The 26,803-nt window shown below is 30.9% G+C and overlaps 1 protein-coding gene across 5 annotated transcripts in view; it reads right to left on the reverse strand.

Moving 5' to 3' along the window:
• LOC127701136 (adenylate cyclase type 2-like) overlaps positions 1–26,803 on the reverse strand; it is a 128,035-nt gene that overhangs the window by 19,468 nt on the left and 81,764 nt on the right. For all 5 annotated transcript variants that reach the window (XM_052204930.1, XM_052204929.1, XM_052204931.1 and 2 more), the window contains 9 exons: positions 26,130–26,279; positions 25,412–25,542; positions 18,815–18,929; positions 16,736–16,863; positions 3,801–3,959; positions 2,679–2,820; positions 1,732–1,863; positions 773–816; positions 398–487 (listed from right to left, as the gene is read on the reverse strand). In XM_052204930.1, coding sequence (XP_052060890.1) covers positions 398–487; positions 773–816; positions 1,732–1,863; positions 2,679–2,820; positions 3,801–3,959; positions 16,736–16,863; positions 18,815–18,929; positions 25,412–25,542; positions 26,130–26,279 — 1,091 coding nt within the window. The remainder of the gene's footprint in view (positions 1–397; positions 488–772; positions 817–1,731; positions 1,864–2,678; positions 2,821–3,800; positions 3,960–16,735; positions 16,864–18,814; positions 18,930–25,411; positions 25,543–26,129; positions 26,280–26,803) is intronic.

The raw sequence follows: 26,803 nt of genomic DNA on the forward strand, positions 1-26,803 counted from the left end.
TACATCATTTTGTGTCTGGCCCGGAATTGTCTCAATGGCAATCATACCACATCTTCTTATTTTTATGACTGATTGTTGGTTGCTTAACATCCAGTGGCAAATATTTTTATGCATGTTCAGTACGAGTATTTTTATGATAAAATATCTTTCATTTGAATTTACCCTAAGAAAGTTTTTGTAAACAAATATAAAGCAGCAATGTCTTAAATCTTCAATGAATTTTAGCAGGCTCAAAGAGTTTAAGTTACAAAGTTTATGCTTACTGCATACTAGTTTTTACCATAAAAAGCCAAATTAGAAATCTGCAGGCCTCTGTCCTCAAGACTGACTACATTTTTAAGTTTTTCCATGGTATGAAAAATACCATCATGAATCTTTGTAAAATTAGAGCACCTACCTTTTCCTTCCAAGAAGTCTTGATTTGTTTTCCAGCTCCATGTTCACTTCTGCATGAAATTTTTTGCCCATTTGAATGATATCTATTTCACTGAAGAATTTAAGAATACAAATAAGTTTAGCAAAAATGTATTTAACAGATTTTTTTCATCACAAAAAAATATCTGATTTCTAAAATGTTGACTGTATTTTTGAAAATATTGTTTTAAATCTTTAAATATTTGGTAAACACAAGCAAACTTGTATTACATGTAATTGCATAAAAAGGCTGAAATAATATGAACCTTAAATATAAAATTACCCAATAAGTCAACCTTCAGATTTATCATTGGTGTTTAAAAATAATTGTTTCAAAAAAGTCAAAACACATGATTACCTAGTTATTTTTGATGAACTGCTCTGAGCCAACTGTCCAGGACTCTGTAAAATACAAGCAGTGGATTATTAAGACAAAAGTAACTACTTAGATTTAGATTGTGAAAAATGTTAGAATTTACAAGACAAAGAGACATGATGTTAAAGTCAATGAGACAGCAAACCAACAATACAAAGTAAATCTCCAGTTTCCTCAGTTAACCCTGTCAACAAACACATCTTACACCCCTGTCCCATTTTTATCTAATAAATATTATATTGAAGAAAAATTAAGATTATCACTTTCTGATCAAAAATTTGATTCCGTTATTGGTCTAGTATTATACATGTCTGATGAAGGTTTTCATGTTGTAAAGTCTGTACCATTTACCATGTAAACCAATATGGCTGTATCAAATCCTCAACCACACATTATGGCAAATATTCCTACCAAGTATAAGAGCTGTCTGTTGAACTCTGTTCAGAGGAGTAGCATTCACTAGGTGTTACAGTTAAAATACCAAAAAAAATGAACAAATTCCCAAAACTTCCCTACACATTCTCATATCAAACTAAGGATATAGTATGGTCAAGAGAATAGGACAACAATATTCCAAAAAGTTTGCAAACAATCTCTGGATATTGATGTATTTCGGATGGACAGATACTAATACCATATCCCCCAAGGTGAGAGCACAGCAAAAATAAATGTTTATGATCAAATTAGTACGGTAAAGGTGGTACGAGGGAGAGAATATGGAGTAATTAATAGAAGGAAGATTATGTCCATTAAATAATAAACATTATAAAAATAAGATGATGTGGTATAATTGACAATGAGACAACTATCCACCAGAGTCTTAAATGACATAGATGACATGCTACAATTTTGTTTAAATTTAAATAAGGATTTGTTTATAACAAGTTTTATTGACCTCAGACTAATACCTGTTGCTATAAATTCTTTCAATAAAGACTAACCATTCTGATTGCCTTTGACACAGCTTTCCATTTAGCAAAAGGTTTCTCTACTTTCCATTGTAATTTAGAGATGAACATTGCCATTTTTACATAACTTCTGAAACTAAACTTTGGTCTATTTTTAGGTATTTCCTGAAAAAATAAAATAAGTGTTGTAAAAGTGTGTCTTTCAATAAGATGCAACTTCAGTGATAATCAAAAAATGACAAAAGTCAAATTAATTGGCATTCTAAAAAACTTCCCCCGAAATAAGCCATGTTTTATTTTACTATTGAAATTTGACTTCAGATTAAGCTGCTGTTATTTTACTGTTGAAATTTGACTTCAGTCTAACTTGCTGTTATTTTAATGTTGTCTTATCATACTTTGGACTTGGCTGCTGCTATTTTACTGATTTTTTACCAACTTGCTTTCATTTTACTGTTGTTTACAGACTTCTGATTTACCTGCTGTTATTTTATTGTTTTTTTTACTAATAATTTCACTCACCTGCTATTTTTTTACTGTTTATTTTACTGAGTCCTCAGTCCTGACTTACATGCTGTTATTCTATTGTTTATTTTACTGACTCCTGACTTACATGTTGTTATTTAATTGTTTATTTTACTGACTCCTGACTTACATGCTGTTATTTAATTGTTTATTTTACTGACTCCTGACTTACATGCTGTTATTTTATTGTTTATTTTACTGACTCCTGACTTACATGCTGTTATTTAATTGTTTATTTTACTGACTCCTGACTTACATGCTGTTATTTTATTGTTTATTTTACTTACATGCTGTTATTTTATTGTTTATTTTACTGACTCCCGACTTACATGTTGTTATTTTATTGTTTATTTTACTGACTCCTGAATTACATGTTGTTATTTTATTGTTTATTTTACTGACTCCTGAATTACATGTTGTTATTTTATTGTTTATTTTACTGACTACTGACATACCTGCTGTTTGACAGATAAGATGAAAGTTTCTATATTTTTCTCCCTCAGATATTCATTCCTTTCCTGACCATCACCATTTTCTACCATAAACTGATGATTATCTCCTAATTGAACCAATACGTTCTTTGTTATATGTACTTTTCTGCAAATGCATTAAAATGAAATAATTATTTATTTTCAACATTGATGTCTTGCTTTGTCTTAGTCATTTTCATGGTTGAAATAATCTGACAGATTGATGTTACTATGTCTCTTTCCTTGGTTGGATGGGAAGATGAGGACTAATAAAATTTAGTAATGTCACTGTCCCAGGAAGAGATGAAGACTGAGGGCATACACATAATAATATTGTCAGAGACAAAAAAAGCAGTATTTCTGATGTTGTCTTTGTTTATTATCATCTATATTTGATTGTGATTAAACTTTCCTTGTACAGTAATGGTTAACACTAAATACTGAATTATGTTACTTACTGCATTATAGCCTCTTAATTTCAAAATATACAATATTGTATATACTATATTTAATTCAGAAATTATTGCAAGCATTTTATTGCAATTTTGACATGACTAACAAAAACTTGAGAATAATAATTGCAATTTCAGGGAAAGTCAAATATAGATATATGTATCAGATATAAGAATGCAAGTTCTCATTATTGCAATACTTATACACAGTCACATTAATAAAAACCTTGCAATAATTTCTGAATTTACAGTATTTAATGCATGAAATATTCATTTTGTAAATCATTTAGCCTACTTTAAGTTTGAGTAGAGGCTATAACAAATATATTAAATAAATAAACATGTATAACAAATGAGATTCAGAAACAAGCAACTATAGTTTCTTAATCTAATTTTTTATTACCAGGAATGTGTATTTCTTATTTCTTAGTGACCAGATAGTTTTTTTGTAATCTAGTCATTTAAGTCCTGTATTGGTAGATACATCTGATTTGCAAGAAAATCTTAATACAAATGTATGTTATTGTCTGCCCCTGAAGATAAAAGATTTTTTTGAGAATGACCAAACTGCTGTATGTAGGTTTATTTTCAAGAAGGCCTTTTAACATTTTTCTCATGAAAAATAAAATTAAAATTAAGATAATAATATGCTTACCCAGGAATTCCACTCGCCTCCATATTGTTAGCTAATGTGACATCGTCAGACCAAACATCATATTGCCATTTATTTAACCCAATGACCCCACTGAGGACTTTACCACTATGTACACCAATTCTCATGTCAACATCAGTCTTTGATTCGTCTCTCACTTCTCTAGATTATAAGATAAGGTATTCAAAGGATTACTTTTAATGAAAACATTCATTTGTTACTTCCAACTAATTGACGATCTTTCCACCTCACATGTCCAAATAATCTAAAAGTTTAATATGAACTTTTATACAGATATGCAAAACTTTATTTTTATTACATGAAATTAACCTTTGTTTAAAAAATGCTCAGAAAATACCTCCTCATATTGCACAGATTCCAAAAATATTTAGTCTGTAGAGCTTTTCTTTGACATCAGCTACTTCCAGTTTCAAAAAGTCACTTCCAGTGTCAGCTGATAGCTTAATTTTCACTTATTCCAAAAATAAATAATTTTCATTTCAAATAAGGGAGATAATTGGCTACTGCAGGTCTACATAATACCCTTCTGGTGTCATATGATAGCATATATTACATTGATTCAAAAAAAAATATGGTTTCTATGTATTTTCCCTTGAAATAAGGGAGATAATTGGCTACTCCGAGTCTACAAAATGCCATTTCCAGTGTCATATGATGCCTTACATTACACTGATTTGAAAAATTTATGTTTTTATATACTTTTGCTAAAAATAAGAAAGATGATGTGCTACTTCAGTTCTACAAAAATGCCACTTCCTGTTCAAATGATAGGTTACTTCACAATTATAAAAACATATGATATCTAGGTACTTCTACATGAAACTTGTGCAAAAATAACTAGTTCCAGTTTACATAATCACACTTCCCATTGACTTTTTCAAGGTTATACATCACCCAACCTAAGACAAAAAACCTTATGGCTTTATTGTGTACCTGTATGAAGTTATAGCAATGGTCAAAATCTAGAACATCAAATTGACCTTTGACCTTGACCTCAATTTTAAGGTCAAAGCTCTCAAATCATAAGACCCTAATTTTCTTAAAGTATGATGAAGAAGTCATTCTACCAAACAGCTTATTTTGAATAAATAAGGGGAGAAAACTTTAAAAAGTCATCAGAGCACATCTACCCAAATTAATTATCAAAAAATGTCTTTTATGGTTTTTGAGGAGTTGTGATAACTAGCAAAGTTCAAAATTTAAAACATTATCTTAACCTTTGACCTGGAACTCAATTTTCTGCCTATAGCCCAAGGACCTCATATAAAAATACTCAATGAAATGAGATGTGCCAATGCAATTACAACTGCATACCAAATATCATTGACCTACCAATAGTGGTCCCCCTTAAACTGACCTAATCATTATCTTTTATGTAAACTAAGCAAAAGATGACCTAATCCTCATCTTTTACATGTAAAGTAAGCAAAAGTTCCAAGACCATGACTAAAGGGCGGGGCCAAATAATATCCATGGAAATGAGATGTGCCATTGTTAATACAACTGCATACCAAGTATCATCGATCTACCACTATTAGCTCCCCATAAACTGAACTAATGACAAACTAATACATTGTTGCTTAGATACTATATAATACATACATTGCCTAATATAAAGTTATCCAAATCTAAAATCAAACCTTCATTAACTGTGATGATTACTGTTTGTTCCATATTCATTTCTATCAAAATTTATAAGTTATATTAATGAAAACTAAAAGGTTATTGGCATAGAAAATGTCATTTTCATTTATAAATACGATACATGTATTAGGTTAATGTCAGATAAATATATACTTTTTAGTAATTTGGGCTTATAGAAACAGGGAAAGGGCAAAGTTTACAAAGCCCTAGAACAGTATAGTGCCGAACACAGAAAAGTTCACATCTTTCAAACATAGTCTACAATTGGCTACAATACAGGCCATTGTGTTTACATAAAAATAATACTTTTTTTTTTATCCCTAAATGAGCCCTTGATTGTGAAGGAAAGTGATTTGATTGTACAAAATTTCACTTAATAACAATATTTAGGAATAATAGACAACAGGAAGTGTTCCAGCTGCAGTTTAAAAAGAGAATATGTTTTTAGTGTATTCTTAAATATCACCTGTATTTGTCCTCTGCTCAAAACAGGAGATTATGCTCACTAAAGCTAGCCTTTCACATGTTTCTTAGCCTCATACAAATACAGCTGACAAAAACACATATTATTCTACCATGCAATTAATTTGATTAATATTGTTGCTTTAACATATTGGTAAATTTGTTTTTATGACAATTGTTTTCATTTCAAAATATTTCATTTTTGGATCGTTCCCCCATTGATACCATGCATATTACGTAATTTTTACAAAGTGAAATTGCACAATCAGCTGATGATCAGTAAGCAGAAAAGAATCACTCATATTAAATGAAAATACATCACTTCAAGTAAAAAATTATTCATTATAACCTAACAATGAATTTTAATAGTAATTAACAATAATAAAACATTGTCTAACATCGTGTTGTAATGTTTTTTCCCCAGCTTCAGCACTGTAGCGAATGATTTGAGTTGGCAGTACTAGTGTTTAAAGCAATAAACATGTAGTGTACAATTATAGCAGAGCAATATCTGTTGGGTTGTAAATGTAAAATAGTACATTCAATTGCAGTATAAATACCCATATATACAGGCAGCAATCATGACTTAAATCGTGCTTCTTGGTATTTGATATAAGATGTTAAGTGCCAACACCAAATCAGCAAGGTAACAAGAAACCAAAAAGATTTATCTTACTTGCCCTCAAGTATTATTTTGTGAAAGTTAATTAAAAATGCCATAATTTTTTTTCTTCTTATAAACATATTACCACATGAAATGGTAAGAAAACATTTGTAAGGGGTTTCACAGAACCCTGTGTCTCACCTGCGATTGCTGCTATCAGTGTAAAAGTGTAATATTGACTTAAAAAATTAGTTCATTTATCAGTAAAATACAGATTTAAAACAAGAATGTGTCCATAGTACACGGATGCCCCACTCGCACTATCATTTTCTATGTTCACTGGACCTTGAAATTGGGGTCAAAACTCTAATTTGGCATTAAAATTAGAAAGATCATATCATAGGGAACATGTGTACTAAGTTTCAAGTTGATTGGACTGCAACTTCATCAAAAACTACCTTGACCAAAAACTTTAACCTGAAGTGGGACAAACGGACTGACGAACGGACACACAGACCTAAAAACATAATGCACCTAGGTGGGGAATAAAAAATTTCAAACTTTTTTCTTTAGATGCTATTTCATGGTCTTGAAGATTAGCTTCTGTTCAAGTTTCATAACAATCCAAGAAGGTTAAAATATTTATCATGTTAAGAAAAATTTAATCCCAGACTGGATGTAAATGTTAACTGTAAAAAACTAAGTCCACCTATCAGAAAAATACTGAAAATGAAAAAAATATATTTTCAAATTTTTGCTTCAGAAATTATCTCTTAATGATAAAAAAAAATCTGCCAAAGTTTCATAAAATTCTATGAAGGTTTGATAATGTAATTGATGTGTAACAAACTCTAGACTGTATCTATTGATTAACTGTAAAAAAAAAACTAAGTCCATTTATCAGTTAAATATGGAACAAGAGTGCACAAGTTAAAATGTCTCACCTGCTTTACTGACCATTGATTTTATGTTGATAGTCCTAAATATAAAGCTTTACTACAAGTATCACATAAACTTAACATGATCCAAGAAAATGAGGTCAAGGTCAGATAAACCAAACCGGAAATACATGTACACCTTACAATCATGCCATACACCAAATATAGTTGACCTATTGCTTATAGTTTCTTAGAAAAGAACTTAACCTGGAAAACTTAACACTGACCAATGAACCATGAAAATGAGGTCAAGGTCAGGTGAACCATGCCAGACAGACATGCACACCTTACAATCAATCTATGCATTAAATATAGTTGACATATATTGCTTATAGTATCTAAGAAACAAACTTAACCATGAAAACTTAACATTGACCAATGAACCATGAAAATGAGGTCAAGGTCAAATGATACCTGCCAGACAGACATATACTAGGGACTCTGGGATTTTTTATAATAAATAAAATACGCAAAAATCATTTATTATTTGGAAATATATATATGTGGTAGAAATATACTAGGACAAGAGTTTTCATTTTCATGTTTGACCTTTGACCCCAAGCATCTGCCTGCTATTCATGAATATATACCTTTTGTCTGCCAACATTCTGAAAAACTTAGTAATATAACTACCGCAGCACACATCATACACAAAATGAGTAGAAAGGATGCAAAAACTAACTATTTTTTTATAGCGTATGACCATTGTAAGTGAAAATCTTATTTCGCACAGGAAAATATGGGAAACTGTACAAGTTAGCACAAAACATTAAAAAACGAAATTTTCAAATGTTTTGAATTTTTAATTTCCATGTACTTACTATTTGACCATATGATTTACACAAATAGTAGTTTCTTGTTTTAGAAGTGTAGCAAGTGTTAAATAAGGCTACCATTGTTGGATGCACAAGTCAGTTTGTCTAGATTGAAATAAACAATTAATTTCTCCATAGGCGACAATGATAGCCTTTTTCGAGATACAGATAAACGAAACCTTGCTAGAATTAAAGAAAAGTTATTAGGACAGTATTTTTTGGTCCAAAAAATATAGGTTCTCGTTGCTTTTCTTAGCGCAATTTGTACTTATCTCCCATGCCAATCAATTTTGCACTTAAAAAAACGCGTCTTATCCTAGCTTTTAAAAGACATCTCAGTTCCGTTAGGGCTAAGGAAAATAATTTATTTGGCCTTTGGTATAATGCAGAATGCACGAAGTCCCTAATAACAAAAAATAACGGGTGCACATATCAACCAATCAGGATTAGCTATACTCTTAATTCTGAATACCATGTTATGCTCATAAAATGGCTGCGTCCATAAAATCTAATGGTGTATTGTAACCTATACGGTATTTAATACTTTCTAGAATCATGCAATTCATAGTTCGTTAGATGCACAAATATATATGCCACACAAAAATCATCTTCAAAACGTTCTGGCATTACTCTCTGAATTTTCACAATTTTTTATCAGAGGTGACCTCAGTCAAAAAATGTGAAAAAAAAAATTCTGATTTTTTGAGTAAATGCGGTACTGCTAAAAAGGGCCTTCAGATAATGTCCACTTTCTCAAATGATTCTTTATAAGTCATCAATACTGATTATATTGATACCAAAACCGATCCAATATGTAACTACTATGGTGAATTTTGAACAACAGTTTTAAATGAAACCATTTTCGTATAAAAGTACATTTTTGAAACAGACTATAGCATTTCAAAATATGAAAAATGTGTAAATATTTGTGTTTAAACATCGAAAACTATACGTTAACTACAAAATGTCATGCCTATTCTAATTTTTATAGTCTGCCATTCGATTGAACATTTCAATGTTTGAAGGGGATCATTTCTGTACATTTTCACTGAATTTGGTAATTTCGATAACAGCACTTGGATCGAGATTGTCATGTTTAAAAATCAATTTGTATGTCCAAACTCTAGACGTGTAAATGCTTTTACAAACAAATCAGCAGAAGTTCAGAAAATGACATATTCTCTCCACAGTAAGTCAAAAGTCGAACCCACCCTTGTTTCTAAGGTAAAACGCAATACAAATATGAAACAGACTATAGCTTAAAAACGAGTTAATCAATAATTCATTTGTCACCAAAAAATACGGTTTCACATCAAATATCAAGTAAAATTACTGTTTTTGACACTTTTTGAGCACTATGATAAAGAAATGTTGACGCTGTATAGATTGAAATAAACAATAAATTTCCCCATAGGCAACAATGATAGCCTTTTTCGAGATACAGACTTTAGAAAGTTGATTTTTTAAACGAAACCTTGCTAGAATTAAAGAAAAGTTATTAGGACAGTATTTTTTGGTCCAAAAAATATAGGTTCGCATTGATTTTCTTAGCGTAATTTGTACTTATCTGCCATGCCTATCAATTTTGCACTTAAAAATACGCGTCTTATCCTAGCGTTTAAAAGACATCTCAGTTCCGTTAGGGCTAAGGAAAATAATTTATTTGGCCTTTGGTATAATGCAGAATGCACGAAGTCCCTAATAACAAAAAATAACGGGTGCACATATCAACCAATCAGGATTAGCTCTGAATTCTGAATACCATGTTATGCTCATAAAATGGCTGCGCCCATAAAATCCTATTTCTACCATTTTTTATTATGATAAAATCAAAGAAAATTATTTTCAATCCACCTTTCAATGTGAAACCCTCTACATCAACCTTAAAGGTTTCCAGATTTCAGACAGTAATAATAAATTAAGCATACAAAATCATAACTTGAAGCAAAGCTGCGTGTCTTTCTTTTTGACGCTTTTGAGTTATAATTAGCAGTGAATATGAAAAACAAATTATGTGCATAATAAATATGATACGTTCCTGGATTTGTGTTTTTAATTATTATTTCTAATTATTTTTGTGGTTACGTTGCTGTCTTGTTACTTTATACATCTCCTTTCATTCATGAGCCAAGATAAAAATTTTATTGACAATTTGTTTCATGTCCAGTGGCAAATATTTCAAACACGTTCAGGATGAGAACAAAATATAAATAGATGTAATAGCTTGGTTCTGTAATAGGGATCGACCGGGGAAAAGGAGGGGAATTTCAACAGTCACCGGCTGAAAATGTGGGTATAATGGATAGGGCATGAATTTTCTCCCTTGCATCAGGCTACCCACGGACCCATAAAAGAGTTGCTGCAAAAATTCTTAACGTGCAGGGAGCGTGGTACTCTCTCTTCACGAGGCCTCAATTCGTCCCTATTCTAACCGGCCGTGGTTGCTTATTCACACATCCTGCACACCCAAACGGATGCTCCACTTTGCCAAGGGTTTTACTTGTGGTCGGAGGAAAACCATATTTCTATACCACCAGTCACCTTTGGGGTTCAAGGATGAAGACATGCTACTGTACATGTCTTGTATGTACAGAAAATGAGAATAACACAGGCCTGTATATACGTAACATATATATGTTCAGGCACTCTTTCATACATGCAATTCAAAATATGGACTTAAAATATGAACAATTTCATTATATGTTATGAATTAATCTAATATAATGTTCAGATATTATTATGTTGGTATCTTCTTCTGAAAAAAATAAAGCTAAATTTCCCTGAATATACTAGACATCCGGACAATTTCCAAAGAGTCTTCATCATTATCAATATTTAGAGTATGGTATCTTCTTGTGTATACTTTGAAGGTCTTAACCACAACATTGTGACATTTCTTTAAAAACATATCACCTAATTATGGGTCATAGCTGCAACTTAGGTAGATTGTTACAAGTATGCACATGTACATTTGTACCACAACAATGAAGAAAATAGCATACTTTACCAAAACCAATAAAATTGAGAATGGAAACGGGGATGGCCATGGAGACAACAACCCGACCAAAGATCAGAAAAAAGCCGAAGACTAACAATGGGTCTTCAACACAGTTAGAAAATCTTGCACCCAGAGGCGGGCTTCAGCTGGCCCCTCAATAATAATGTATAATAGTTCATCGAAAAGGACGCCACACTAAACTCCAAAGTAACGCTCCTTCTTGTATTTCAGATACAAATCATTTTAGTTATTTTAAGGATGTCTTTCAATGCAAAATTTTGAATATCATTTTATAATATTTTTTTTATACATACTGTTTTAAAACTGTCCCCTACAATAATATATAGCACTGAATAACCTTTTGATTTAATAGATAGATATGTGTAAATTTTTTTGTAAAATCTTCAATATGTATTGATTTAGACTCTAGAATACTTCGGATTTGTAACCTCCAAGTAAAAAAACTTTTTAAATAATAAGATGTTATTTTTTTTAAATGTTTAATCGAAATATTACAATGCATGCATTTGAATAAATCCGTATGGTGGTGGATGAAAATGACAACTATTTCACATGAAGGAGTCAAACCAGCTAAGAAACTCTTATTTATCTGTAGATTGATCTTTATACATGACACGATATGTGGTTTATAATTATAATTGGCTTATTGTCCAGTGGCAAACATTTCATATATGCTCAATACGTTAGCAAATCAAATTATTCATGTATTCATGGTCTTCAAAAATAGAAGATCGCGGAATGAAGGGCAGGAAATAAAAACTTCAAACGTTATAGCAGGATTGTTAAGTATGTGTGTGGATTTGCCTTGCAGAAAGATAAATGCTCTCTGCAAACAAGGCTTCAAACAAGGGGGGGGGGGGGATAGTTTATTTTTTTCAACATTTTTTACAAAAACTGGACCATTCTAATTTTTAAAATAGAAAAATTTTACGTCGCTTGTATTGCATATTTTGTTTGAATTCAATTATAATAATATATTTTTTCTTTAAAGGAAAGTGTTAATTGGTTCAGTAAATAAATTATTTATACTTAACTCTTACTATTGCATTACAATTTTATTAAGTGATGTGAATTCAAGTGTACAGAATATCCTGCACAGTACCTCAAACTATTTTTTATAAACAAAGGGAATTAACCCTTATCAGGTATCTATAATGACAATATTTCATGAAGTTAGTTTTCGAGCGAATCTTTGTCGTACTTGTGCAAGTAAATATGTATTCGAATTTATAATCTGATGAATTGACAACAATGGATCGTGAATATTGCAACCATTACGTTCGTCAGTGTAAATTTTTTAGCAGAAATTGAAAGTTTAACTGACTGCATGATGATGTGAACAATGAATTAATCTAACGTTATGGCGCTTTTTTTGGTTCTTTTAATGCTGGACCGTGCCGCCTTTGACACACTGGCGCCTCGTCAATTCGTAACACATTTACATAAACTGGACATTGTTGTAAAGATAATATGTTGTAGATTGCGAGGAGCGATGGATCCTTGAAAAAACATGTGTGAACATTGGGTATCTTTTCGGGGGAAAAATAAAAATTTTGTTGATTTTCTTCAATATTAGACACCTTATTGACGAAATTGGATTAGGATACCTACAAACTTTTACTGTTCTCAACTTCAGGATGATGCATGCACAATTTTGATGTCTGTTTACGATTCTATAAATAGCGCTAGGTCCCGATAGGATATTAAATTGTTGCATATGACAGCGAAAAATAAACGTTGTGGATAATATTACCGATTTTCACATTGTTATGAAATACAGATACAAAAAGGTAAAGTCTATAACTAAAAGAGCTAAAATTCAAGTTTCCTGTGATATTTTATTTTTAACTAACATCGAATGAAAAAGTTGTATTTTATAATCTTTACCAACGTCGATTACACCAATTATGCATTACGGCAGATATGAGTTTATTAACGTGACGTTCCCACAGAGTCCCTACATATACACCTTACAATCTTTCCATGCACCAAATATAGTTGACCTATTGCTTATAGTTTAAGAAAAAAAGACTAAATCATAAAAATTTAACACTGAGCAATGAACCATGAAAATGAGTTCAAGGTCAAATAAAACCTGCCAGACTGACATGTACATCCTAAAATATTTCCATACACCAAATATACTTGATCTATTGCATATAGTATTAAAAAAAAAGACCAAAACACAAAAACTTAACTTTAACCACTGAAACATGAAAATGAGGTCAAGGTCAGATGACACCTGCCAGTTGGACATGTACACCTTACAATCATTCCATGCACCAAATATAGTAGACTTTTTGCTTATAGTATCTGAGATATGGACTTGACCATGAAAACTTAACCTTGTTCACTGATCCATGAAATGAGGTCGAGGTCAGATGAAAACTGTCTGAAAGGCACAAGGACCTTGTAAGGTATGCACATACTAAATATAGTTATCCTATTACTCATAATAAGAGAGAAATTAACATTACAAAAAATCTTAACTTTTTTTTTCAAGTAGTCACTGAACCATGAAAATGATGTCAAGGACAATGGACATATGACAGACGGAAACTTCATAACATAAGGCATCTATATACAAAGTATGAAGCATCCAATAAATATTTTCAAAATTTTTAAAATTTTGCTCTGAATACTGTATTATGGTCATAACTAAGCTTCTGTCCAAATTTCCTAAAATTCGATGAAGGTTTTAGAAAGTGATTGATAACTGAAAAAATACTTTAACCTCAGACTGTATCTACTTGTTAACTGTAAAAAAAAATAAGTCCATTTATCAGTAAAATACCGAAAAAAAATTTGCCCTGGATACTGTCTTTTGGTCATAAACAAGCTTCTGTCCAAATTTCCTAAAATTCCATGAAGGTTTGACAGTTATTAATGACTGAAAAACTTTAACCTCAGACTAAATCTGAACGTTAACTGAAATAAAAAACGAAGTCCATTTATCAGTAAAATCTGGAAAAATGAAAATAAATATTTCCAAAATTTTGCTCTGGATGCTGTATTTTGGTCATGAACAAGCTTCTGTCCAAAATTCCTAAAATTCCATTTAGGTTTGACAAATTTATTGATGTCTAAATAAAACTTTAACCACAGACTGAACCTAAATGTTGAAGCCGCTGACGCTGACGTCGGAATCTAGGATTGCTATATCTCGCTTTTGCGAAATAAATTTTGCAGGCTTGACAAAACCTAAGGATATTCAAAAGTATATTTTGACAGCAGAATATTTGTAAACATTGTGTAAAACCCACTTCAACTTAATTGCCTTTTTACCCTCTGTTTGGTTAGAAATTGAAAGTCTGTTGACAATTAACAACTTCCTTTGAAAACAAAGAGTATCAAATTAGTCTTATCACTATTTTTCCTTTTCAGACAAAATTAATCAATTTATTGTCCGGCTGTCTAAATAATTCATCTATACAGTATTTATGAAAAGCTTAAAACATCAGTACAACTTTTTTCTTCAAAAAGACTTTTTCAATATATTTTGTTCAATTTTTGATCAAAGGGTATCAAATTTATAAGCTTTCAAAATATTGAGTTAAATTTAGTTATTTTCCGACAGAGCTAACAAATTTACAGTTTTTGAAAGCATATCATCTGTTTCGTAATAACTCATAAAATATGATTATATTGAATTTTCTATGAAAAATTATTACTTTTGAAGCAAATAACATTAACCTCCCAAATGATTACACATAATTCAAAATTAATAAGTAATTAGTTTCCATCTGTAATAGATAATAAGTACCAAACTTTCTCACAAATATCTTCACAGAAACTCTTTTTTTCTTCTTCAGTAAATGGAGAGTAATGAAATTGGGAGTGTTCAGTGACAATTCATCTTTTTCTTTTTCTTTCATAGAATTTTGTTTAATTTCCTTCTATTTTAACTAAAGGGTTTTCATGTTCTATGATGTTCATTCATGTTTTCATGTTTCATTATTTTGCATCTGCCGATTTCTAAATAAATGAACACTCTACAAAACTGCAGGAAATTAAGGTAATTTTGACTTATTCATTCAGATTAAATTATAAAACATACAATATCTCAAGAGTTTATATGACAGGAGATATTTATTTTTGTTGAGAAGTAGTTCAAGGATGACAAATTTATATTTGTGAATGATGATTAGGGACTGACTACAGATTTTAGATCTATGATACATACCATAACATACCAAACAATCAGGTTAATTAAGGATTGTCTGGATTTCTAGTTATATAAATAACAAAGTGTAGGGTCAAAGCTCTAGGACTTTTAAGTGAAGGGTCAAGACCTTTATTTTAGTTTTTGGAGTCCAACAAGCCTTTGGAAATTTTCATCTTGCTTGTCGTCGCTATTAACACTGAAGAAAATAGAAAACTTCTATAAAAGTGATGCAATGACTATAGAAGAAAGATTGAGGAAGACTTGTAGAAATCCAAAGAAAAGCTGTGAGTTAATTAGCCTTCAATGCCAACAAACATGACCCCCTTGAATGGTTAGAATTATTGGGTAGCAGTTATTATATCAAACACAGATAAAAATACAAATTAAAAAGTCTTGCCACACTGTTTTACAAAATAGATCTAAGGAAGCCTATGAATCCACCTTGTCCTATTTTCTTTCAAAATTAACATAATATTTCAAATGTAAAAACTGAAAAGTTAGTACTCTGTAATCCAGTGGTAACATTGTTGTTGGTTGCTCTATGCCATAATAGTGTTTGTTTATTATTTTTAGCATAAAGTTACTGTTTTTTTCTTTTTGAATTGTTTCAAATTATGGCATTCGGGGTCCTATCAAAGCTTACTATATGAAATAGGTTTTGCTCATTGTGTCTCAAGGTCATGGGGTGAATGATCAACAGTTGTTTACATCCTCATCCTTTTGTTTCTGTTGGAAAGTTGTCTCAATGGAAATTCATATATCACACCTCCTTATATTTACATAGGTAATTTATTGTGAGAAGCTCCCAAACACAATTATAACCAAGAGCTTCATGACTAGCTAGGCTTTCTGTGTGGCGTCTACTGATTTTCTGTTCAGATTCTAACCCAGTTCAATGTATGGATAGGGATAATTTAAGTCTATAAATGTGTCAAACTTTCATTTACAGCATTTAACATATCACTACCAAAATTTATACATTGAAATCACGAGTAAGGTTAAGTTCAGGCAGTATTCTAGTTGTATTTCAATCTATCATATCTTTAGGGAAAAAGGAAATGTAAGAATAGCATCAGTCAGATATATTTAAAACAAATAAAGTTTGCATCTATGGCAGTATATTATGAAATATTACCTAATATAGCACTTAACATAAACTAACAAAATTTAAGACATAGGTAACTATCTTAGGGCATGTATAATAAATAGAAATGCCAAAATTAACACAATTCAAGCCATAGTTTGCATTTTTGCCATTGTTTATCTTTACCTTATAGCATCTATCATATCTATGCCCAAACTAACACAATTCAGTGCATGGTTTGGGTTAGGTTTTGGTACTCCACATACACATACATAGCAGTCACCAAGAATCTTTATCCTTAAGCACTGGTGTTTCTAAAAAAACACGCAAATTTGTTATTACCTATTAAATTATCAAACACCTACTGCAATTTCTGTAAACAAACATTAGAAGTACAAGTGAGTTTGTTCCTTTTGCCCAAGGAAAATGCAGCAGAATTTTTTTAAAGATAATTTCTTTTGTGAAGGCTTATATGGATAGAAATAAATCATTTTACACATGTAAAATGCTGTTTGACTATTCCATCAATACTTCTAATAACCTAGTCGAGTGTTTACCTTCATTCTTTATGTGTGAAATACAAGCCAGATTTCCTATCATTCATTATACATAAGGGCAAATTGCTTTCATTTCAGCAAGAACAGTTTTCTATTTTGTTTGGTCAAATGATTTGATTCACATGCATACCACCAGTCATTTTCCCACTTTTCAGACCTTTTAATGGTCTTTCATATGGCCAGTTTCATTGTTAAACTAACCATGAATGATTGCTGTTATCTTTTATTACTATGGATTGGGATTATCAATATATTTTGTTGGCTGTGATCATTTCTATCATTGCATCAATACAGCAATGTTCAATACATGCTCTATGATTAATATAACCATGACCAGAGGATCACCATTTCAAAATAACAACAGCAGCAGATTTATCAGAATGTAATTGAAATATACAACAGTATTGACTTTACAGAAAACCCAATATCATTTATAATTTCCTCTTATAAACTGTAAATATTGAAAATTGATATATGTTCACTGCACTCAGAAAGTAAAGATGGGGAAATCAAAGGCACTTTATATGTCATATTATTAAATCTGTTCTAGGAAACACTTTAAAGGTAGTATTGGACTAAACACAACAAAAAATGTATAAAATTTAACACTATGTCAAAAAGTTAGGGGGAGAGTTTGGTGCCTGCAAACACTATAAACCCTACCACATTTTGTATGTGCCTTTCCAAAGTCAGGAGCCTGTAAATCAGAGGTTTTTGCTTTTAGTTGCCTTTAACAGCTTGCTATACTATATAGGCTTTGGTCATTGTTGACTTATAGTTTCTAACTTCTATGTCATTTGGTCTCTGGTGGAGAGTTGTCTCATTTTCAATTATACCACATCTTCTTATTTTTATAGTCATATCATTCTGTTTCCAAATTTGTAGTAAAGTAAACTTCAAGTAAATAAGTATACTTCATCAGACTAACTTCCAGCTACAGGTTGTGCAAAATCAAAGTAATATTTGTCAAAATAAGTTCTCATATGCAGTGGAGAACCCTTTAACAGTTCTGTAATTAAAAGTTATATAAGTTTTCTCCCTCAAATATCCAATTCTTAGATCTAAGTTTTTCATAATCTCAATACTAGCTAAAATGTGAAAATATTTTTTAGAGAAGACAAGAATTTAGATATCTTCTGAGAAATGAAGTCAGAAGATCCAATGAGAATTACAAATGCCCAATGGTATTGCTTAAGTATTAGGAACAGAGTGCCTTATGATTACTCATGTCAAACCAATTTCCACAGGGACCAAAATGACAAAAATGAAAGACTATAAAACAAGGAATTATTTGAATCTGGAATAATTTTGAATTCTGGAAAATTGATTAGAAATGTATGATGAAAACTTACCCAACTAAATAGGGTTAGCCATGCGTGCATGGCTAAGGTTAATTTTACTTTCACTCTCATTTCAGTATGAACTAACTAACCCACCTTAGCCATGCGCGCATGGCTAACCCTATTTAGTTGGGTTAGTTTTCATCATATATTTCTCATCAATTTTCCAGAATTCAAAATTATTCCAGATTCAAATAATTCCTTGTTATAATGAGATTTATATAAAACTGCTAAATTTGTATGCAATTATTTCTAAAACTGTAAAATTAAGTATCCCTTAACACAAGTTGATCTCAAAGTAAAAACAATAAGTTCGAAACTTAATTCAAATTTAAATGAATTGTAATGTAAATAAAAATGTATATTACCTCTGCCAACTGGTCAAATCGTCCAAACAGCCTATTCAGAAGATCAATTAATTCATTTGGACTCTCACATTTTGCTGACAATGGTGTAAAATTAACTATATCAGCATACAGAATACTAAAAAATAGAAATTAGGATATTGATGTAAACTTTAAACATCACAAAACAGGTGATTTTGGCTTTAAGATAATTGTTAAGTATGTGCAACGTTTAAACAAAGATCTTTGAAATGTTATGGATATTCACAGTGAATTTATCTTCGAAAGATAGCATTTTAATTCCAATTTTTTACAAAAAATGACAAAATATGTATATTTTCACACATATTTGTGAGTTGGCAATATTGAGCACATGTCAGTACCATTAAATATATATATGAAATGTGTTGTTCATATTGACAAACATTTAGGAAACTATTTAGTTTGTACTTGCATGTGCTTCATACGGGCGTATTGCGTTTCCGCTAATTTTTCAAAGTTCCAATACTACGTTTCCGGAAACTTAAAGTATACGTTTCCAGAATTTGTATTTATTGCTTTTCTGGAAATGTACCTGGTAGTAAATTATAAATATTTGAATATATATAAAATAAATTATTTATTTTATTATTTTATACAAAAAAGGTTCTGATCTTATATCTACAATATACTAGATATAACCAGTTGACTCTTTATTCAATACATGGGTGTAAAAATGGTTACTACATTCCTCTTGTATTTGTGTTACCCTCACTTAAATCCGAGGAATGTTACATCAAAATGTGGGAATTGCTTATTGATGTGTGCACTACCTGAAGACTTACTCTCCAGCCCGAGGTAGTTCATATTGACTTTGAATGTGCAATGCATACTGCTGTTACAAAACATTTCATGCTGCTACAATCACTGAATCAGTTGTTGCAGGTTTCATTTAAGACAAAGTTGGTGGCGTAAAATTCAGTCGATAGGTCTTAGTGCCGACTACATGCACAAAGATTCGGATTTTGGAAAATGGCTGACACATTTCTTTGGTTTGGCTTACTTGCCAAACAATAAGATTGAAGAATGCTTTGTAGAATTAATAGCAGATGCTTCATCTGACGATAAATGCATGAAGTTTGCAGATTACATATTGGAATTTTATATAGATGGCAATTCGAGATTTCCACCAACCATTTGAGCATCACCTCCTGACCCCGAGGAAAAGAGAACAACGAATGGTGTCGAGTCTTTTCTTGCCCACTTGAACGAGCAGTTTTACGCTAGCCATCCTAACATTTTTGTCTTTGTCGATGTGCTATTAAAACTGCAAACAACATCATACATAAAGATGAGAACTTTTATCTATTAAAGCACCCGTTCGAAAATATGAAAAGGAGAAGATGGACTTCCTTGTTGAACAAAACACAAAACTTGTAAACGGTGAATGTATTACTGTGGACTTTGTACGACGTGTTGGCTACAAATATCCAGCCAGAACTGATTTATGAACTCATGTCAAGATATATCTGATTAGTGCTGATTTTTAAACATACGTTTTAATTCATTTTAATGATGAATTTTACTTGCATGTTATGATGACCTATATTAACTTAATAAATATTTAATTCATTTTCATTATGACTTTGCTTTCGTTCAACAGGTATTCCTTAATCATTTTCCCGGAAAAGTAATAATCTATTTTTTCCGGAATCGTTACTATTTTCCCGGAAAAGTAAGGTATTTATTTCCGGAAACGTAGAATTTTTTTCCCGGAAACGTCATCTTTTTTCCCAGAAAAGTAATGCCAATTTCCGGAAACGTAAAACGCCCCTTCATACCTGTGGGTCCGAAAACTACCTGAAAATTTACCAAAATCTATGCATTTTTCAAGAAAATGAAAAATGCATAGTAGAATACCTTTTCCATGATGACACAACTGCATTTAATGTGACATTTCTGGAAAACTATTTTTAATAATTTTATCACATCAACTTTGAAACAAACATAAATGGATATCTTAAATCAGTTCAAATTTCAGTCACAGACAGGCCAAATGAGGCCCTTATAACACCCTGTCCTTAATTGAAGGAGTGTTTTTTTAAACCTATATGCTTTTTTTATAATCCATGATTTTCTGAATAGGAGAAATAAAATTATACATGTATTGTAAAAATACTGAGTTAGACATGGTGCCATCAATCTATCTCTCATACATTGTAGGAAATTTAAAGAAACTATTAAACTAGATGAAATGAAGCTTGAACTCTGGGTAAGAGTAATAAGCCATTTGTAGATGGACAGTAAAAGACATTTTTAGATACATTCCAATGTTTAGTATAAATTTCAATGACTGTAGGACTGTTTGTTTCCAAGACTTTAACTGAACTTAAAAAGTAAATTGATGAACATAAATGAACATGTTTAGTAAAGTGATATCATGTTATTTATGTTATATTTGTATGAGAGTTACATTTTTTCACCTATAGTATCTGAATTCATGGAAACAGCTTAAATGGCATTGTAAGACAACAGATATCTGTCTAAAAACTCACATTCTAAACCATGTCATAAAAAGCATAAAGTTGTTTCAGGGCTATTGGTATCACTGAATCAAGGATAATTCAAATTATATAGCACCTTTAGTTTGATAATGATCTATGAATGAAGTAACAAAAAATTCTCCAATGAGTGATGGTAATTGTGTCTCAACAGTACTTAACAGCTATATTGCTATACAGATCTATCAGGTTGCAGCTTTGTGATTAAATTGCATCATGTATAATGACCCTAAAACTTATCCTGCACAATATCACTATCATCATTATATACAATCAAGTTTTATTTGCGCAGTTAAGTGCAATAACCTTTTATTATCAAAATCATTAATCACACAAAATAGAGTACACCCTTTCATTTGTATAGGGACGACCTTGGTCAAAACTAATCAACATTCTGTAAAGATATTTAATTATTATATGTTATATTAATCTTAGAAAACTATCTAAGGAAAAGAATGAAAATCACCACTGGGGAAATGTTGGATATATTAGAACTGACTTGGCAGAAAGTTCATTTACGGTGAAAACTAATGTAGCATAACAAACCCTGGAAAATAATGAATATACTATAAATGATTTGATAAGAACAAATTCTCATCATTATTTCAAGCATTTTTTTAAACTTGAGGCAGCATTTTGGCTCTGTGAAGTAAAAAAAACCTTATGATTAAAACCTTTGATCAATTCTGCCTAATGCAATGATGTATTGGATACAAACATTTATGGAGAAACACTCAAACCTTAAATGTATTTTCTGGAGAAACACTTAAACCTTATGGTATGTATTTTCTGGAAAACACTTAAACCTTATGGTATGTATTTTCTGGAGAAACACTTAAACCTTATGGTATGTATTTTCTGGAAAACACTTAAACCTTATGGTATGTATTTTCTGGAAAACACATAAACCTTATGGTATGTATTTTCTGGAGAAACACTTAAACCTTATGGTATGTATTTTCTGGAAAACACTTTAACCTTATGGTATGTATTTTCTGGAGAAACACTCAAACCTTATAGGTATTTTCTGGAGAAACCCTCAAACCTTAAATGTATTTTCGGGAGAAACCCTCAAACCTTAAATGTATTTTCGGGAGAAACCCTCAAACCTTTAATGCATTTTCTGGAGAAACACTCAGATATCAAATGTATTTTCTGAAGAAACACTAAAAACTTCAATGTATTTTCTGGAAAAACACTCAAACCTTAAATGTATTTTCTGAAGAAACACTAAAACCTTAAATGTATTTTCTGGAGAATCACTCAAACTTTAAATATATTTTCTGGAGAAACCCTCAAACCTTAAATGGATTTTCTGGAGAGTCGTTTGTTGATGTGGTTCATAAGTATTTCTCATTTCTTGTTTTTTATACAGATTAGACCGTTGGTTTTCCTGTTTGAATGGTTTTACACTAGTCATTTTTGGGGCCCTTTATAGCTTGCTGTTCGGTGTGAGCTAAGGCTCCATGTTGAAGGCCATACGTTGACCTATAATGGTTTACTTTTACAAATTGTGACTTGGATGGAGAGTTGTCTCATTGGCACTCATCCCTATATATATCTTATATCTATAAACCCTCAAACCTTAAATGTATTTTCTGGAGAAACCCTCAAACCTTAAATGTATTTTCTGTAGATTACAACTGTATCATTTTTATGTCATTATATAAAGCATTAACTAAATGTTAACCAGTAAGTACTCTATTTTTTCAAAAGTTTAAGTATGAATTTATGGCTTAAACTCACTGCTGGCCTTTTTTTTAAAAGAAGATGTGGTATGATTGCCAATGAGACAACTCTCCACCAGACCAAATGACATAGAAGTTTACAACTATAGGTCACCGTTCAGCTTTAAACATTATCCTAACTAAATTTTATTTTTTTGAAATAATTAGATCTATACAAGAGTGAAATTTGATATTGAAAACAAACACAAATTATTTTATGTTATAGTGATGTAAACAGCAGTATTATGTTCTATCACAATAAGCTAATCATAACATGTTAAACAAGGATTCTAACACAGTTAAATGACTATAAATGTAAAGCATCATGACAAATAGTTACACATTTCTTTTTTTAAGTTAAGACTTATAGTCTCGCTGACAACTGTCTGCCATATATCAAAGGATTCCAAAAGGAAAGTTCAAGACAATATTTGAAAAACTTTAGAAAACTTTTCCATCTTGTGTAATATAGACATGTACTTGTATATGTGTTGACTTGATTATAACCATTTACTGTAATTCAGATCTTTAAGCTATAAAATTTACAATCTACATGGATTTTAAAGTTTTCCCCATGCAATAATTTTCCTATAATTCTTTATTCTCTAGTAATTTTCTGCTTTAGTTTTCATGACTTTTTCATTTTTATCTAATGGGGAAATAAATTTGAAATGTGACTACAAATAATCCTGATACAAACTGTTGCAGTAAAGGGCATAAGAATAAAGTCTTTTTGTTGGCAGAATACATTTTTTGACAAAGTTTTCATTGTGCTAGTGAGTGTTACCTAGCATCCTAAGTCACAAATGCTACCTAGCATACTAAGTCACAAATGTTACCTAGCATACTAAGTCACAAATAAGAAGCAAATAATTCATATATCTGTTCTTTATATTTTTGTCTGTTTTGTAAATTCCAACCTTAAATTGTTCAAATTCATCAATACCTCAATACACAATTAACAGTTAAAATGTCTTTAAACAGCCAAATGAAAGTTATTTTTGTATAATATTAGAACATTTTTGTGAGGTTGGTTAAGTATCATGATCATGTGAAAATTTTCTTACAAGTAATTAGTATTGATGTAGTAGAAAGCAATAGATATCAATTTTTTTAGTAGGAATTATGCCAAGTCATAACTTCCTATAATTCATGATAAAAACTGAAGTAAACAAACCAAAAATAAGTTTTTACTTTCCTTTTTAGCTTTATTTATGCTGACTCAGGTTACATTTAATATCATAAATGAACTGTTAACTCAGAAATATGTCTCGCCTGTGTAACATTATCACATTCTTAAAAATTTGTTGACATCAATGCCAGAAACATAATGTTTTAAGTCTTGTTTTCACAACTATTTTAGGTGAGATAAAATGATGGAAAAATAACTTCTTTTTTTTATAACTCTGTGACTTAAGTAAAAGATTATCATACCGATCAGTCAGTGATTTAAGACAAGCTCAAAGAAGTCTCACTATTTTCACTCAATGGACATGGAAAGCAACACAAACTTTTTTATTCAACAGCATAATAAGGTAAAAACTAAAAAACAAACTTATAAAACTCATATAAAAATTTTAACTCAATAATATTTACATTTGAGGGCTGTATAGTAAAAGTGTAATTTTCATAAAATTGTACAGGCTCAATGGCCATAACAAGGTAATAACCCTGATGGACGTTTGGTAGTATGTAGACTCCCTAAAGATGATTCAGGCCAGCTATGATTCAATTAGGAACCAGTTTCAGAGAAGTTTTTTTTATCGCACAGACAATTGGAAGATGGACAAAATGTTTGATATATTTCTGAATTGTTTTTGTAATACAGGAGTGAAGGAATGCCCTTTACTGTTATGCGTCAAACGGTCATTTTTTGCTACCGTTAGCGTCAAATTGATTAAAATTTCACCGTGATTCGTCAAAATTTCCTTATCGTGATTCATCAGAGGTCTCAAATAATTATCGTTACCGTTATTTTTGGAAAAAAATTAACGTGATTCGTCAAAATCAGTTGATTTCTTTATTGTCTAAAAGAAAGTGTACATTTTATCGTCATGCACCAAAAATTACCGTTAACGTCATTTGGCAAGAATTTTTACCATTATTCGTCATGAAGGTACCCCCATTACTACCCTCATACAAAGTGTGTTGTTTTATTTGCTTGTTATTTTGATGCATAAACTTATCACATGTTTTTTTATTTTTGTATTGAGATTTCAGTTTGAATAGTTTTATCATCAATATGCATTTCTTTCTTTTTTCTCACCATTTCTTCATGTAGGTTTTACACAGATATTAACTTCTTTACATGGATTACATATAACAGTACTTCACATTCTTAAATCCACACATACCTAACATCCTGGTAATGTGATTCTACATATAACTCAGGATTTTTATTTGTATGGTTTAACATTTTCTCTGTAATATCCCCTTTCATTTCTTCTACCATATCTCCTGGTATACAACAATTTAACAATTCGTCCTGAAAATATAACACACCGCAACTACTATTAAATGATACAACAATACCCACCCATTTTACCATACGAAAAAATTCAAAAATAAAAATTTTCAATAACCTAAATCTTAATACATATGTATATCATTTTAATGCCTGATATAATAAGGTCTGATAACTGTGACTGTATAGATAGAAGAAGGTGTACTTTTAAACTAGATAGTGCAGGGAATGTTTACTGAGCTAGTAACATCACTATCACTAGGGAGACATTATAAATATAGCCTGTTATAAGTCTTTCATTATTTGCATTGAGTCATATTATCAATGCAGAGGCAGAAGTGCATTATCTATATAGTCATTTATTTTATGAAAAGTTTTGCTTACTAGTATATGGCCACTGTTTTACCATTTATATATTATATTGTATATTTTGGCGGATAAAAAATTATTTGTAGCCCGCCTGGTACATATATAGCTTTGTCTTGTGTTTTATATATGTTTACATTCATTTTTGTCTATGTGTGTTGTCTTGTATGTTATTCATTTTTGGTCAAAATAAAAATTATGTTACAGTTACTTTTCATTTTAAAAGCCTAGTAATTACATACCCTTTGATTATTTTCCCATTCAAGCTTCTTCTTGACCTGGATCATACTCCTTGCTTCCAAGAAAGTGTGTCTGTGATGTAGATCAGTAAGATATTTGTGACCAATTCCCATCATATTAGCACTCAGTAGAATTACAAAGTTTGAAACAAGCTGAAATCATTTCAATAAAAGGATATAAATTCAATTTCAATATTGTACCAATTCAAATCTGTTTATCTTATATATTCTCTTAACTGAACTGAGGGTACGGTAGGTGTCAAACACTAGATAGTCCGACTAGGAAGAAAAAATCTTTCTTCATCATACTATAAAAGGATACCAACAAGAATTTAGTTTTCTGTATAGAAACAGGACCTTACACTTGAGCATTCATACCAAGTATGAAAATGAGTATATCAAATGGTCTCCAAGATTGCAAATTTTTTATAATGGCTAGCATCTAAACAGTACTTCACATAGATATTGAGAAAGATTTAAAATCTTAGAACCTAACCACTTAAGCTTGAAAATGAGGTCAAGGTTAATCAACACCTACTAGTGCAAGGCAGGCAAAATGCACTTTAAAACAAATCTTCATACCTAATATTATTGAACTGTCATGTATGTGTAATGAGAAATATACCTTAGTAGCCAAAGTGCACAAGCTGAAATGTCTTGTCTTGCTTTACTCATTT

The sequence above is a fragment of the Mytilus californianus genome, unplaced genomic scaffold (genome assembly GCF_021869535.1).
Source record: "Mytilus californianus isolate M0D057914Y unplaced genomic scaffold, xbMytCali1.0.p SCAF_5, whole genome shotgun sequence".
Lineage (NCBI taxonomy): Eukaryota > Metazoa > Mollusca > Bivalvia > Mytilida > Mytilidae > Mytilus > Mytilus californianus.